Genomic DNA, 13,369 nt, shown 5'->3' on the forward strand with positions numbered 1-13,369 from the left:
GTTATTAGAGATGAACTACCCAAGCAAGCCAATCTCTCTGCTTACGTATTAGACCCCAAGCTCTTCGTCTGCTCAAGGACATTGCTTCGGCAATTCTCCCCTCTCCATACACATCAGTTTTTCATCCCCTGAAGGAACATTCCTATCTGCATACAAATGTTTATGTCTTTTCTTGACCCCACTTCTCTGTCAGCTACTGTTTCATTTCTCTGTTCATCCTTGAAGCATTCACTGTCTCCAATTTTTCTCTACTCTACCGAAACTGGTCAAGTCAGTCACCATGCTTTCTGCGGTACTAACTCCAGTGGTGAATTCCCTGTCCTTATTGTACTTGACTTAGCAGCAGCACTTGTCTAGTTAGCACTCCCTCCTCCCTGAAACACTTAGTTTTCTTGGTTTTCCTTTGATCTCACTAGCTCTTTCTTGGTCTCCTTTCCTAGTTCTTTCTCTTTTCCTCAATCTCTTAATGTCTTTGGTTTTCTTCTGTCTAAACTTACACCCCTGGAGATTTCATCTACTCTCATGGCTTTAATTACCATCTATAAGCTAACCACTCCCAAATGTATAACCACCAGCCTCTTTTCAGAATTCCTGGATCCAAGAGACACAATAACTCAATATGAACATCCCTGCCAGACAGCCTTCCCTAAACATTTCGGCTGAGGGTCACTCCTTTCTTTCAGTTACGGAGCCTTCCAGCTACTGCTCTGGTCTGCCATTACCTTTTCTCTAACTCGTTGTTCAGCTACAGTCTCCCTTACTATACCTCAAATAGGCATGCCTCCCCCGCCCCCGTCCCTACCTCAGCACCTTTGTTCTTGGCTTCAGCCAAGAATGCCCATATCCAGAGAGCTGCTCAGCTAACTCCCTTCTTCAAGGTTTTGCTCAGGCATCGCCTTCACAATAAGACTTCCTTGGACTACGTTATCTAATATTGCATTCCACATTCCATCCATTAGCCCTGACTCCTTGCACTGCTGTGCTTTTCACCACAGTTCTTACCTCTTAACATGTGCTTATTATGTATATTATTTGTCCTCAGCCTCCCTCTGCTAGATGTAAGCTCTTTAAGGGCAGAGATCTTTATGTTTTGTTCAGTGATGTATCCCAAACTCCTAGAACAGTGCCTGTCATAAAGCAGTCACTCGATAAATACTTACTGAATGAAGGACCTGATTAGCAATGTCTGCAGAGTGAGGTACAGTGAGTGGAGATGGCCATGAGTCCGCAGATTCCATCCCGAGAGAGTAAGTCACAGTCACCTTTGCTCTGGCTAGTGCTACGTATCTTTGTAACTACACTGACCACATTGTATGATGATATTAATACATATATGTAACTCCCCTCCAGTCTATGAATTTGCTCACACCTCGTTCATTTGTGAATGCCCAGCACCCTACACGAACATTTCAAGTAATATATCAAGTGTGAAACTGGAAAGTACAGTAGACATTTAAACATAGAATTATCATAATAGGTACAATAAAGTGTCCAATAATTAAATTTAACTACCTCTCAAGGTTTTTTAGAACATCTGATAGCAAACTCATACAGAAGCTATTGCCATTATTCTTTAGTTTTTCAAAAAACCAATTTATAGAGTAATCTAATTGATCTGAATCCAAACACACTGTACATCAGTTAGTTATTTTACTTCTTTTGAGAATGAGGTCTTTCAGTACAGATTAGAGTTGAACTAAAAATATTCTATCTGCCCATGTTGGATTTTTTGAATATTTACAGATTAACGATATTTCTAAAATCCCATAACCATCAGTGTATATATACAACCTAAGTATTTTGGATAGATCCAGTATATTTTTTATGGGCTTCTAATTCTAAAGATATTCCACAGAATATTAAAATGTTTCTATCCTAAACTACTATAGAGACTGATCTCAGAAGCTAAGCACGGTCGGGCCTGGTTAGTACTTGGATGGGATACCACCTAGGAATACCAGGTGCTGTGGGTGTTTAAAAAAAAAATTGAGCAATAAACTACTATAGGGAGGAAGCCTTCTTTCCCTTGTCTAATCCCTTGAGGGCTACTACTGTCATTTAACTTTTGTAAATTAAGAGAATAAAAAATCTTGGCAATTTCCTTACAAAGAATTTAAAACTTTCTTATTTTACCTTTGTTTTACAGCAATTATCACAAGAAACATCTGGGTATTTCTTACAAAAATCAGGATTAAATCCAATTTCCCCAAAGTAAGCCAAAAGTTGTATTCTCCTGCATTCTGTTATATTTTCACAGTAATGTACCATACTATACAAATTATTGAAGTGAGTCTCTTTCGTATGATGGTTTCCATCTTTTTCCACTAAAAGAGATGAAGAACATAGCAAAATATACTTATAAGAGCAGAAAAATATAAGAGACTATCACAGAAAGATTTAGAATAGATTCATATAGCTTTAAATATTAAATGAAATAAAATTAATAGCATATGTATCAACGTGACTTCATTTTGTATTATAATTAACTGAATATTTATGTTCATCCCTCAAAATTTTGGCTTTATAGGTATAAATGTACATTGTCAGGAGTACATGAAATTTTTTTTTGCAAATTTTTGTTATTCCCAATGATGATTTGCATTATGTTTACTATATTTATCAGACAAGCACGTGCTCAACAGCCAAAGAAAGCAGAGCATGGAACTAATTAGTGAGCCACGCACCTCCCTGAGTATTTGGGGTCACAGTGATTAAGGCAGTGGTTCTCAAACTGTGTGCCAAGGAGCCCAGGGTGCTGCAGTGAACTCACAGGGCACTAGCAGGGTATTTCATATTTTCGGGAGACGCAGCAATACCTGACATCTGTTGAGCATCACACAATCTACTAATTTGAGCTAGTTCTTGGTGTGCTACATTCCTTTCAATGACATCTTTGTGAAGCTGAATTTTTGGCAATTCTTGAAAAAAACAAGTACCTCCAGAGAATCAATGAGAAGCAGAGAATAAATGAGGGTAGTGGTATCCAATCTGATTCCAAGTTTTGAGAATAACATGTACATACTTTCCATTTGTAAACAATTGTGGTTAGTTAAGAATAAAATTTAAAAAATTTTTCTCCTAGTTATGAGTTATATTTTCCAAATGGCTGCTAAGTGTTTAGGACTTTCATACTTATTAAAATGTTTGGACCTAACTTGATATAGGTTCTGCTTAAAAACACAAATGGACACACTAGGTTTAAGTTTCATTTTTTCACTGAGAATCATCTTGGTACAGTGCAGGGGACATGGACTCTGAAATCTGAAGAAGCTGGGTTCCATCAGGCTCTGCCACTTACCAGCTCTGTATTTCATTTTCCTTCTCTGTAAAATGAGTGATAGTAGCATCTTTTAGTTGTGAAGATTAAATGATATGACATATGTAAAGTACTTAAGACAGTAGCACATGGTAAGTGCTAGAGAAATGCTATCTCTAAATAGCACTACCATTCCACCTACCACTGCTGCTGTTGCCACCACACTGGTGCTGTCGGGGGCAAGTTACAAAACCTTTCTGAAGCTCACTTTCTCATGGGACTAACTCTATCTCAAAAGCCAGTGGTTACGAGCAGATAAGGTGATACATTATTTGGCACAGGGCTTGGTAAGTGCCATTTCCCAGGCTCAGTATCTCTACCAGAGTTCTTTCAAAAGTGGTCTCAAAATAGGCACATATATTTAGGAAATGTACTTAACTATCACGACCCAGTAGAAAAATGGGAAAGGACATAATAAAACTCTAAAATATGTATTCACTTTGACCCAGCAAGTCTAACTTTAGAAATTTATCCTATATAATTGCACAAATGCCCAAAGATATCTGTACAAGGATATTTAATACTGCACTATTTTTTGATAACAGTGAAAAACAATAAACAATCTAAGTATCTATTAAAAGGGATTTGGTTAAATAAATACGAATAACCATACAATGGAATTCTATGTAGTCAAGCTATGCTTATTAATTGGAGTCATAATTATACTAGTGTTGACTGAAAAAAATCAGGTCACTATGTATATAAAAAAGCACATATAACATAATCCTATTTACATTGTAAAATACATACATTTGGTAAAGGTAAACACCAAATACAAGATATTGCTTATCTCTAATCGGCAGGTAGAGAGATGATATAGCAGGGGGAAATGTAGAAGCTTTTATTTCTTAACTTGGATGGTGGCCTGTGAGAGTTCATTATTTTTCCCATTTTACCTTTCTGCATGTTTGAAAAATGCATTATATGTAAGGATACATGTAGAAACTAGGTCTGGAAAGACAGAAAGGCAACAAATAACTGGAGTTATTTCTTAGGGCAGGAGTGTATTCAAAACATGGTTTGGAAATCTTGTCTGATACATGTCTATCATTTGAGGTTTATATAACAAGCACGTAATACTTTTATCATAAAAATGACTAAAATAAAACCTCTATTTTTCTATGACTATTTAAGGAAAAGTGGACCTAAATTACCACAACAGCAGGAGTAGATTACTATTATCATGAGACTGAAGAGGACTTACTCAGTATAAGTCTCTTCAGTCTGGTCACATCATAATAGGTATAGAAAAGCAGACAGTGAGATACTTCCCCATCTCGTCCTGCTCTGCCAGATTCTTGGTAGTAGCCCTCCACAGATTTAGGGAGAGATGCGTGGATCACAAAACGCACATCGGGTTTGTCAATCCCCATTCCAAATGCAACTGTTGCACAGATAACCTGGTGTAAGAGCAAAAGCTTATTAGACTCATAATGCACTTAAAGAAACATTTTAATAACAGATGCTTCTAAAAGCTTTATCTTCTATTTTACTTTCAAATGTACTCTATACAATAATCTAATATCTTAACTTGGTCCCATTATTTATCATGACTAATATGAGATTTTCATATTGACAATTTGTAGTTCTACTAAGACCCAAGACGGTAAAGAGAAGCTTGGTATGGCAGGCAGGCACTTTCTTGTGTGAGTTGGTATTATCACATAAGGGAGCTACAATCAATAGCAGTCACCTCTCCAGGTGTTGTCACTGTTCTCTTATGGTTTTGACATGGAGGTGCGAGGGGCATTGCTCACAGAGCCAGGATATCCCGGCCAGTGATCAGGAACGTGTTGCTCGGGAGCTCAGGGCCTGAGCTTTCAGAAGTCACTGCTGCTAGCTTTTTCAGTGATTCAGGAATAATGGCATTCTCACATGTTCCAGTGTTTACCATCCATTTTCCCAGTGGCAACAGCTGATCATATACCAGCTCCTTTTATTCATCAGCTTATTTCAAAGTCAAAATGTAAAATTTTTATTGGAACTCTGAGGGTTGCTTATTCTAAGAAAAAAAAGGCCGGGGATCATCAATCTTGGCCTATGCAAATTACTAAGTGCAAGCAAGGTGATAGTTAAATTTCAGGAGCTTGATAAATCAGTATTTAGTAAAAAAATAATTTTCAAGAACATCCATTTCAGTTGCAAATTTAGGACCTATTTAACCCAGACAAAAACATTATATCTCTAGGCAAAATTATATTATATAAATAAAGCTGTAAGCCTTTTTTTAGTACTTAAATAAATGAATCGCTACTGCAAGAACAGTATTTCAAAAGCAACTGAACTATCTGGCAGCCAGACTGAGGCTAATGACATGATTTCAGTGACTGCGAGTACCAGAGAAAGGAACTGCAAGCTATGGAGCATGTGGATGGCAAATGGGTACATTTATCAACGCTGGAATGGCAGCAGCCTGCACTCTAGGTTAGTCATCCATCTAAATTTACAGTGCTTTGATCAAAGACAAAGCTCCCTGGAAAGAGGAAGTCTACAGAAGCCTCTAATGGTGGAGAGCAGGTGGAGAGGCTGTGGGGAGAGATGTCCCAGCCATGCCTGCACGGTGGGCCCACAGGGTTCCAAGAAGCCCGGGTGCATCTCTCCAGGCTGGGTGGGCACATGGCTCAAGGCCACTGATGATGCCAACTCTCTTTGAAGTCCTTATTTCTTGTAACGGGGAAAACTGGCTTTGTTCGGTTGTTACTTCCTTCTTTATTTCTGTGTTGCTTTTAAAACTTCAGGCTACAATCATTTCTTTGTAAAGAAAAACCACCAAGTTTTATTCTATTTCACAAATCTATCTAGGCTGTCCAGTTAGATTAGCTGGTCTAAGAGCAGAAACAATTAGATGAAAAAGAAAAAAAAAAACCCTCACCAATTTTTAAAACCATAGTTTTGATCAGTATTTTTTTATATATAAAAATATGTATATATATGCACGTATACTGTAGACTACACTATGTACAAAGATTTTAAAAACATGAAAAAATTGGCTTCTTTACTTGTCTATTTTTCTATTCAATTCTATTTTATGATTGAGATCACACACTTTTAAATTCTATTTTTCATTAACTTTGTCCATCAGTAACAGTGAACATTTACATATCATTAAAAATTCTTCATAAACCATTTTTAATGGCGGGAATGTAGTACCATAATATGCACAATCATTCTCTCAGGACTTTTAGACTATTCAGTAGTAAATAGCTATTAGGGTATTCACTATTAAAGATAACACTGATACAAATTCCATGCCCACATTTCAGACTTGAAGCTCTTGATAGAGTCTACCATACTGTTTTTCAGAAAGGTTGTCATGAGTACTATAGGAATCAGCCTCTTACAACATTATTCCCAACAGTTAGTAAAAGTTTGCTAATATGAGAGGTGAAAATGATCTCCTGTTTTAAATTTGAATTCTTTTAATAGCAAAGTTGCTCTTTAAAATAAACTTGAATTTGGCCTTTTGTAGTTCTTCCTATCCAATAGTCTCTCAATAGCCTAGGGTAATTTATTATTTAAGACTCATGTTTTCCATATCAAAATGTTTTATTTGCTGATGATACATTGCCTAGTATGCTGTTACCTTTAATTTTATCGATATAAAAGTGTTGAGTTCTTTAGGTTTTTAATCATTTCTAGTGATTACTTCCTTTTGGGCTGTTTTTAAGCTTACGTTCTCTTTCACACATTTTTTTTAATCTAACTGTTTTTTTAGCTTTGTAAATTAAAGTGCTAAACTATCAACATGTAAGTTTTCCCCCAGTGGTTTGTCTTTTAAATTTATTACATATTCATTATATATTTGTAATACATTTGACTACTGTATTTATATCAACTACCCTGATTTTTTTCTTGGGTACACTTATTATTCTTAGGCTAAACTCTTATTCCCTGTCACCAACAAATAAATTTGTTTTTTCTCCTCTTCAATTTTCATCTGTTTTTCTTCCCCTTCACATTCTCAAGTTATTTAATACATCATTGATTCAAATGACTGCACTGAGTCAGACCATTTGCGTTTTGATATATAATTCTATTTGTTTTGCTTTTCTTCCGTTTTCTTATCTGCATTTTTATCTCTCCCTTCATTGTAGCCTGTGATCTTCTTATGGCAAACTGTTTCTACTTCATATAAGTCTCTTCACATCTTTCTGAGAGTACTAGACTGATATCCTGTAAGATTTTCATCTGTTTTCCCTTAGAAAACAATTTTGAGAGATATTTTTCCTCTATATCTTTAGGGTAATGATTTTTGTGTGCATTATGAGAGCTAAAAACTTCATAAGCTACAAAAAAAAAATCATTAGTCCTTTTCCTCAAATTCATCCTTGAACAGATATAATAAAAAAACAGACAATAATAAGTGTGGACAAGGAGGAAGAGACATTGGAACCTCATGCATTGCTGGTGGGAATGTCAAATTCTATAGATGCTTTGGAAAAGTTTGACAATTCCTCAAAAAGTTAAACATATGAGTAAGCAATTCCACCCTAGGTGTACACCCAAGAGAATTGAAAACACATTTACACAAAAACTTTCACATGAACGTTCAATAGCCAAAAAAGTAGATATAACCCGGATGTCTACCAACTGATGAATGGAGAGAGCAAACGGTATATCCATACAATGGAATATTATCCAGCCACAAAAAGGAAATGAAGTACTGATACATGCTACAACATGGATAAATCTTGAAAACATTATGATAAGTAAAAGAAATCAGTCACAAAAGAACAGACGGTACGATTCCATTTACATGAAATGTTCAGAATAGGAAAATCTAGAGAGACAGATTAGTGGTAGCTAGTAGCTTAGTAGTTGCCAGGAAATGGGGGATTAGAAACTGACTGCTAATGGGTATGGGGTTTCTTTTAAAGATGATGAAATATCCTAGAATTAGTGGTGATGGTTGCATAAACTTGTGACTATGTGAAAAATCATTGACTTGCAAACTTTGAAAAGGTGAATTTATGATATGTAAACTACATCTCAATAAAAAACTTTTTTTTATTTAAGAAAGAAAGAGCAACTTTAGAAATCTTAAAAATCATGTTTTTCAATTTGTTTTATTTTGAGGTGTACTACAAAAGGTAAAAAAACAATTTTCATTTTACATGTGCAAGTTTGCTTAGATACTATAAAATAGTTATTTCTTTGTTCATCTTAAAAATGTTACCTGGCAGCCATCCTGATTGATCCACTTGTGCTGTACTTCATCTCTGGCAGAATCACTGAGGCCAGCATGATAAGCAAGAGCAGCAAGACCATTCTTCTGTAAGGTGTCAGCCATTGTGTCACATTCTCGCCTGGAGAGGCAGTAAATTATCCCTGAATCATCTGCCAAGAAATGAGGACTTGTAACATAAATAGCAACCCATTTACATTATGTTCTTAGAAATACATGAACCATAAACAGACCTCCACGGTTTTCTTGTAGTAGAGGAAAATCACATAGGTAGAGTAATTCAAGCAAGGAACTTGTGTACACTGGAAATGACAAGATTTGACCTTTAATCTTGTCCCTCTGAATGACTCCTGAGGTGGACTGGGACAAACCCTGGCTAGGAAACAGGAAGGCACCTTTACATAAACTTTGTGGAAAGCATGTAGTAATATACATCAGGAACCCTAGAAATGCTTCTGCCTTGGTTCAGTTTCCTTCTACAAAAAACCAATGTAGAAAATAAAGCGATATAAGGACTTGTGCAAAAAGTATTTTTATAATTTTAAAAATTAGAAAAAATTTAATGGTCAATATTAGAGGAATAATTAAGATATGAAATTATGAAATGAAATATAGTATAACTATCAAGTGTTTTCTAAGTTTTAATAAGACATGGGAAAATGCTCAAGATATAAAACAGGTTAAGGACAGAAACACGGTAGGTATAGTATGCTAATGGAGAAAGAAAAATGCATACAAAAATTATTAGAAGGAAGCAAGCAAAGTAATAACAGGGACTTGTGCTAAGGTTTATCTTTTGCTTCTTTTTTCTTTTTGATGCTTTCTAAATTTTCTTCAAAGAGTATTTATTATATTCATTGTTTTTATGTATGTTATTTTTTAAATCAGAAAATAAAAGGTATTAAAGAAAAAGTCCTCACTCTGTAGCAGAGTCAAAGGTAGATATACACACACTAAGCTATTTGCTATTTGTATCGGCTGCCTGGGACGGGGCCTGGAGAGGGGTATGACTGCCTTTTCCCTGGTCTACTTTTGCATTATCTGATTTGTTCAAGCAAATGTGTATACCGATTTTTAAAAAATGAAATAAAGATGTTTAACAAAAAAAATTCTCCATGGAAAAGTGGAAAAGGGGTTACATGGAAAACTACCATGAATTTCATAATCTTGTTTTAGTTAATATAACTTGAAGACAGATGCACCTGGGAGAAGGCACTAAAACAAAGACCTGTGTAATTCGTACACTGATAGAAGCCAGAACAAAGACACTGAAAACACAAATTATAATATAGGGATGTAAAAGGGAGTATGCTAATATGTTTTTTGTTAGGATTTATTATTATCAAACCAAATGAGATTTTACAATTTCCAGAATTGAGAGAGTTGTAATATTCTGCTCTATAAATAGTCAGTGCTAGCATAATAAGGAATGTTTAATATGCAATATTATATATTCTATTGTGGTACTAAAAAGACCTTTATTACTTCTAGACATAATTCATCACATGGCTGTACTCACGTGGGTGATGCTTTCTGATCCATTCTAAACAATCAAATGCCACCTTTTTAGGTTTTTTTGGTAACACATAGTATTTCAGATTATGTCTGTTAAAGCTCATGGTAAACCTAAAAAAAGTCCCAAACATAAAATTTTATTAGGGAAAATGTAGTTTTAGCCACCTTCAAAAATTAAATACTGATTTTTTGCAGTGCAAACCTATATCAGGTTGCGTTAAATTTAATACTGTCACTGGCAGTTTACATAATAGAACAATAAAATGGAAGTCAGGTTATGGGTTAATGAAAAGAACGGTGACAAACAGAGAATGTCTACGGGACTAGTTGACAAAGAACTGGAAGACCTATAGAAGAGAACAACATGCAGAAAAGACAGGTAAGTCAGGAGCCTAGTCTCCGAGATAAGGTCGATTAAAAGCGGAGATGGCTAAAACATTATTTAAAAGATTAAGAAAATCACAAGAAAAAACGTATACATTTTTAAGCCACCAATGTTCCCAAATTTTGACTGTGTACATGAACAGCCATTTGCAGGGCAGCCATATGAGCTAAAGCCCTACAGAGCATGGAGCACTGTACTTCGGCTCTGCACCCCGAAGACAACGTGGGTGATGCTGAGACAGATACATTCCTCTCCCTCTGGTCTTTGGCCCTTGGTATCCCACCTCCTCTCCCACTTCCTCAGGGAGCTCTTCCTCTCCATTATCTCCCCTCCTGCAAATTCTTCCCTTTCATCTCTGAATATGTGCTAAGACCACCAATCCTAACAACAGAGGCTTCTCTTGACCCTATGCTCCACTGTAGCTGGCAGCCCACCTCTTTCTTTCCCCACAATGGCAAGTTTCTCAGAAGACATTTATGTCCCCAACCAACTAACTATACATCCGTTTTCATTCTCGTCACTCCCATTCTGGATCTTCCCATCATCATTCTACCAAAATTGTTTTATGAAAGCTTTTAAAACTAAAGAAAGGTGAGGGAATTGTTACAAAGTCTTTGGCCCTGCAGGGACCTTCCACTGCCACAGGTCCCAACATCTCCACAGGAAGGAGAGAGAACACTGTAGAACAAGGTAGTGTTATAGCATAAAGATTGCTCAGTGCCTGGGTGGACAGAAAGAAGCAGAGACCACAAACTACAACAGCTTTGGTGAGGCGGCTAATGTTACAGGGGATGGGGCTCAGGAGGAAAGACGGGGAATAAAAACCACTGGCTTTCTGTCTTTGTGTCTAAATCCAAACTAGATGGGTTTGACTTTTGTTGTCATTGGTAGGAAAAACTTTAGTTTTAGAACTAAAGAATGCCTCACATGTGGAGGGCAGCCACGTTCCTGAAGGGCCTCTGTACAGGTGAGAGGGTCACACAGGAGGCAGTGGTAACCTTCCACCTGTGTCTGGCCTTCACATTGGTTTTTCAGATCTCATCTTCGCTGACCTTTCAGTCACTCCACACTGTTGGCTGTCCTTACCGAAAACCTCTATTAGCTCTCACTATTTTACATTCCCTTTACCTCTGATTTCTTCATCTTCTCTTCTTCCTTTGCTTACTCCTTAAGTGACAATGAGCCCCCAAATGCTAGGCCCTCCTCTTCTTCCCCCACATTATCTTCTTCAGGGACACCATTCTCTCTGCTTTAAACAGCACCCGAATACCATTCCCATGGGTCCCAACTTTTGCCCCCAGCTTAGACCCCTTTTTCTTAGACCTCGGATTTCTAAACCACAGTCTAACTTCTTTTTTGATCGGTGGTCTAAAACTGGGGTATGCATACCCATAAAGGCTCACAAAGACTTTCTGAAGGCACATGAGTAAGCATAATTTTAAAGGAATCGATTTCCAGATCCTGCATCTTCACATGTGCTTTTTCCGGAAAGACTGATGTGAGGATGCTCCTGCAGTCAAGACATCCTGCTGGTTACTCTTGCCCCTCCGTGTTCTTTTCACAATTGTCTTCTCACTTTCTAAAAACAAATAAACTCTGCTTTTGACCCATTCTGAACTTTACTACTATGCACTGTTCCGGATGTAAAAACCTCCAGAACACCAAACAAAACAAACTGAATATAGTACAGTTGTAGGCGAAACTTTCTTTAATCAAAGAACCAGAAACTCTTGGTGGGGCTTCATGTCTTTACAAATTTCTGTTAGGAGTAAAGTGTAACATCAGGTATGAAGTATTTCAGCCTCTTTTGCGATGTTCTGATTTCAGATATACTAAGGTGCACTCTTGATAAAATTATGGCATAAAAAGAATTGTTCAAGAATACAAATGACATAGATCAGTGGTCCCCAAACTTTTTGACACCAGGGACAAAGTATCAAAAAGGTTGACACTTTGCTCCTTTGAGAATCTAATGTCTGACGATCTGAGGGTGGAGCTGAGGCAGTGATGCTAGCTCTGGGGAGTGGCTGCAAATACAAATGAAGCTTGGCTCTCCTGCCCACCGCTCACCTCCTGCTGCGCGGCCCAGTTCCTAACAGTCCACAGCCCAGGGTTTGGGGACCCTTGATGTAGATAATCTCAAAAGTTACTTGAGTTGATTTGGACTTAAGTTGGGATTGGTGTATAAGTCTCCCGACCGACAGAAATGCTGCAATGACTGCACAAAAATGGCCTTATTATTTTTTCCTGCATTTTATACTTTAATTTCAGAATGTTTCATGCATTAAAAAAAAAAAAAAAAGTCTGGGTCACATGCTTGTGGAATGAGAACCCAATACACTGCTGGTGGAAATGTAAAATGGTGCAGACACTTTGGAAAACAGCCTAGCAGTTCTTCCAAGGGTTAAGTACAGTTACCATATGACTAACAATTCTACCCCTGGGTATACACCCAAGAGAACTGCTCAAATCCAGTTATAACCAAAACAAATACCTCTTTTGCAAAAGGACTGCTAAGCTCCTAACTAAAAGCAGTATTCCCACAATTTGTCAAAATAAAAAAGGTAAGTCTCTCAGAGTTCATTACATAGAACAAATCTTCCTTGGCCTGTTGGAAAGTGGGATATTTGGAATTACCAAATATTCTAGTTAGAGATAGTTCCCATCAACTGATGCATAGATAAATGAAATGTGGAATATCCATACAGTGGAAGATTACTCGGCCATAAAAATGAATGAAGTACTGACACATGCTACAACACGGATGACCCTCGAAAACATTATTCTAAGTGAAAGAAGATGGGCATGAACAAGAGGTGGAGGGTGGGGAGTGACTGCTAATGAGCACCAGGTTTCTTCTGGGGTGACGAAAAAGTTCTAAACTTAGATTTAGGGGATGATTGTACAACTCTGAAAACATAAAATCCCTCACTAAATTCTAACTTTTAAATGGGTAAATTTTATGGTG

At 37.0% G+C, this 13,369-nt stretch overlaps 1 protein-coding gene across 2 annotated transcripts in view; it reads right to left on the reverse strand.

The window, feature by feature from the left end:
• BLM (BLM RecQ like helicase) overlaps positions 1–13,369 on the reverse strand; it is a 61,201-nt gene that overhangs the window by 17,339 nt on the left and 30,493 nt on the right. For both annotated transcript variants that reach the window (XM_039858155.1, XM_039858156.1), the window contains exons 13-16: positions 10,021–10,127; positions 8,493–8,653; positions 4,521–4,716; positions 2,134–2,324 (exon numbers count right to left, since the gene is read on the reverse strand). In XM_039858155.1, the coding sequence (XP_039714089.1) occupies positions 2,134–2,324; positions 4,521–4,716; positions 8,493–8,653; positions 10,021–10,127 (655 nt within the window). The remainder of the gene's footprint in view (positions 1–2,133; positions 2,325–4,520; positions 4,717–8,492; positions 8,654–10,020; positions 10,128–13,369) is intronic.

The sequence above is a fragment of the Pteropus medius genome, unplaced genomic scaffold (assembly GCF_902729225.1).
Source record: "Pteropus medius unplaced genomic scaffold, Ma_sr-lr_union100, whole genome shotgun sequence".
Taxonomy (NCBI): domain Eukaryota; kingdom Metazoa; phylum Chordata; class Mammalia; order Chiroptera; family Pteropodidae; genus Pteropus; species Pteropus medius.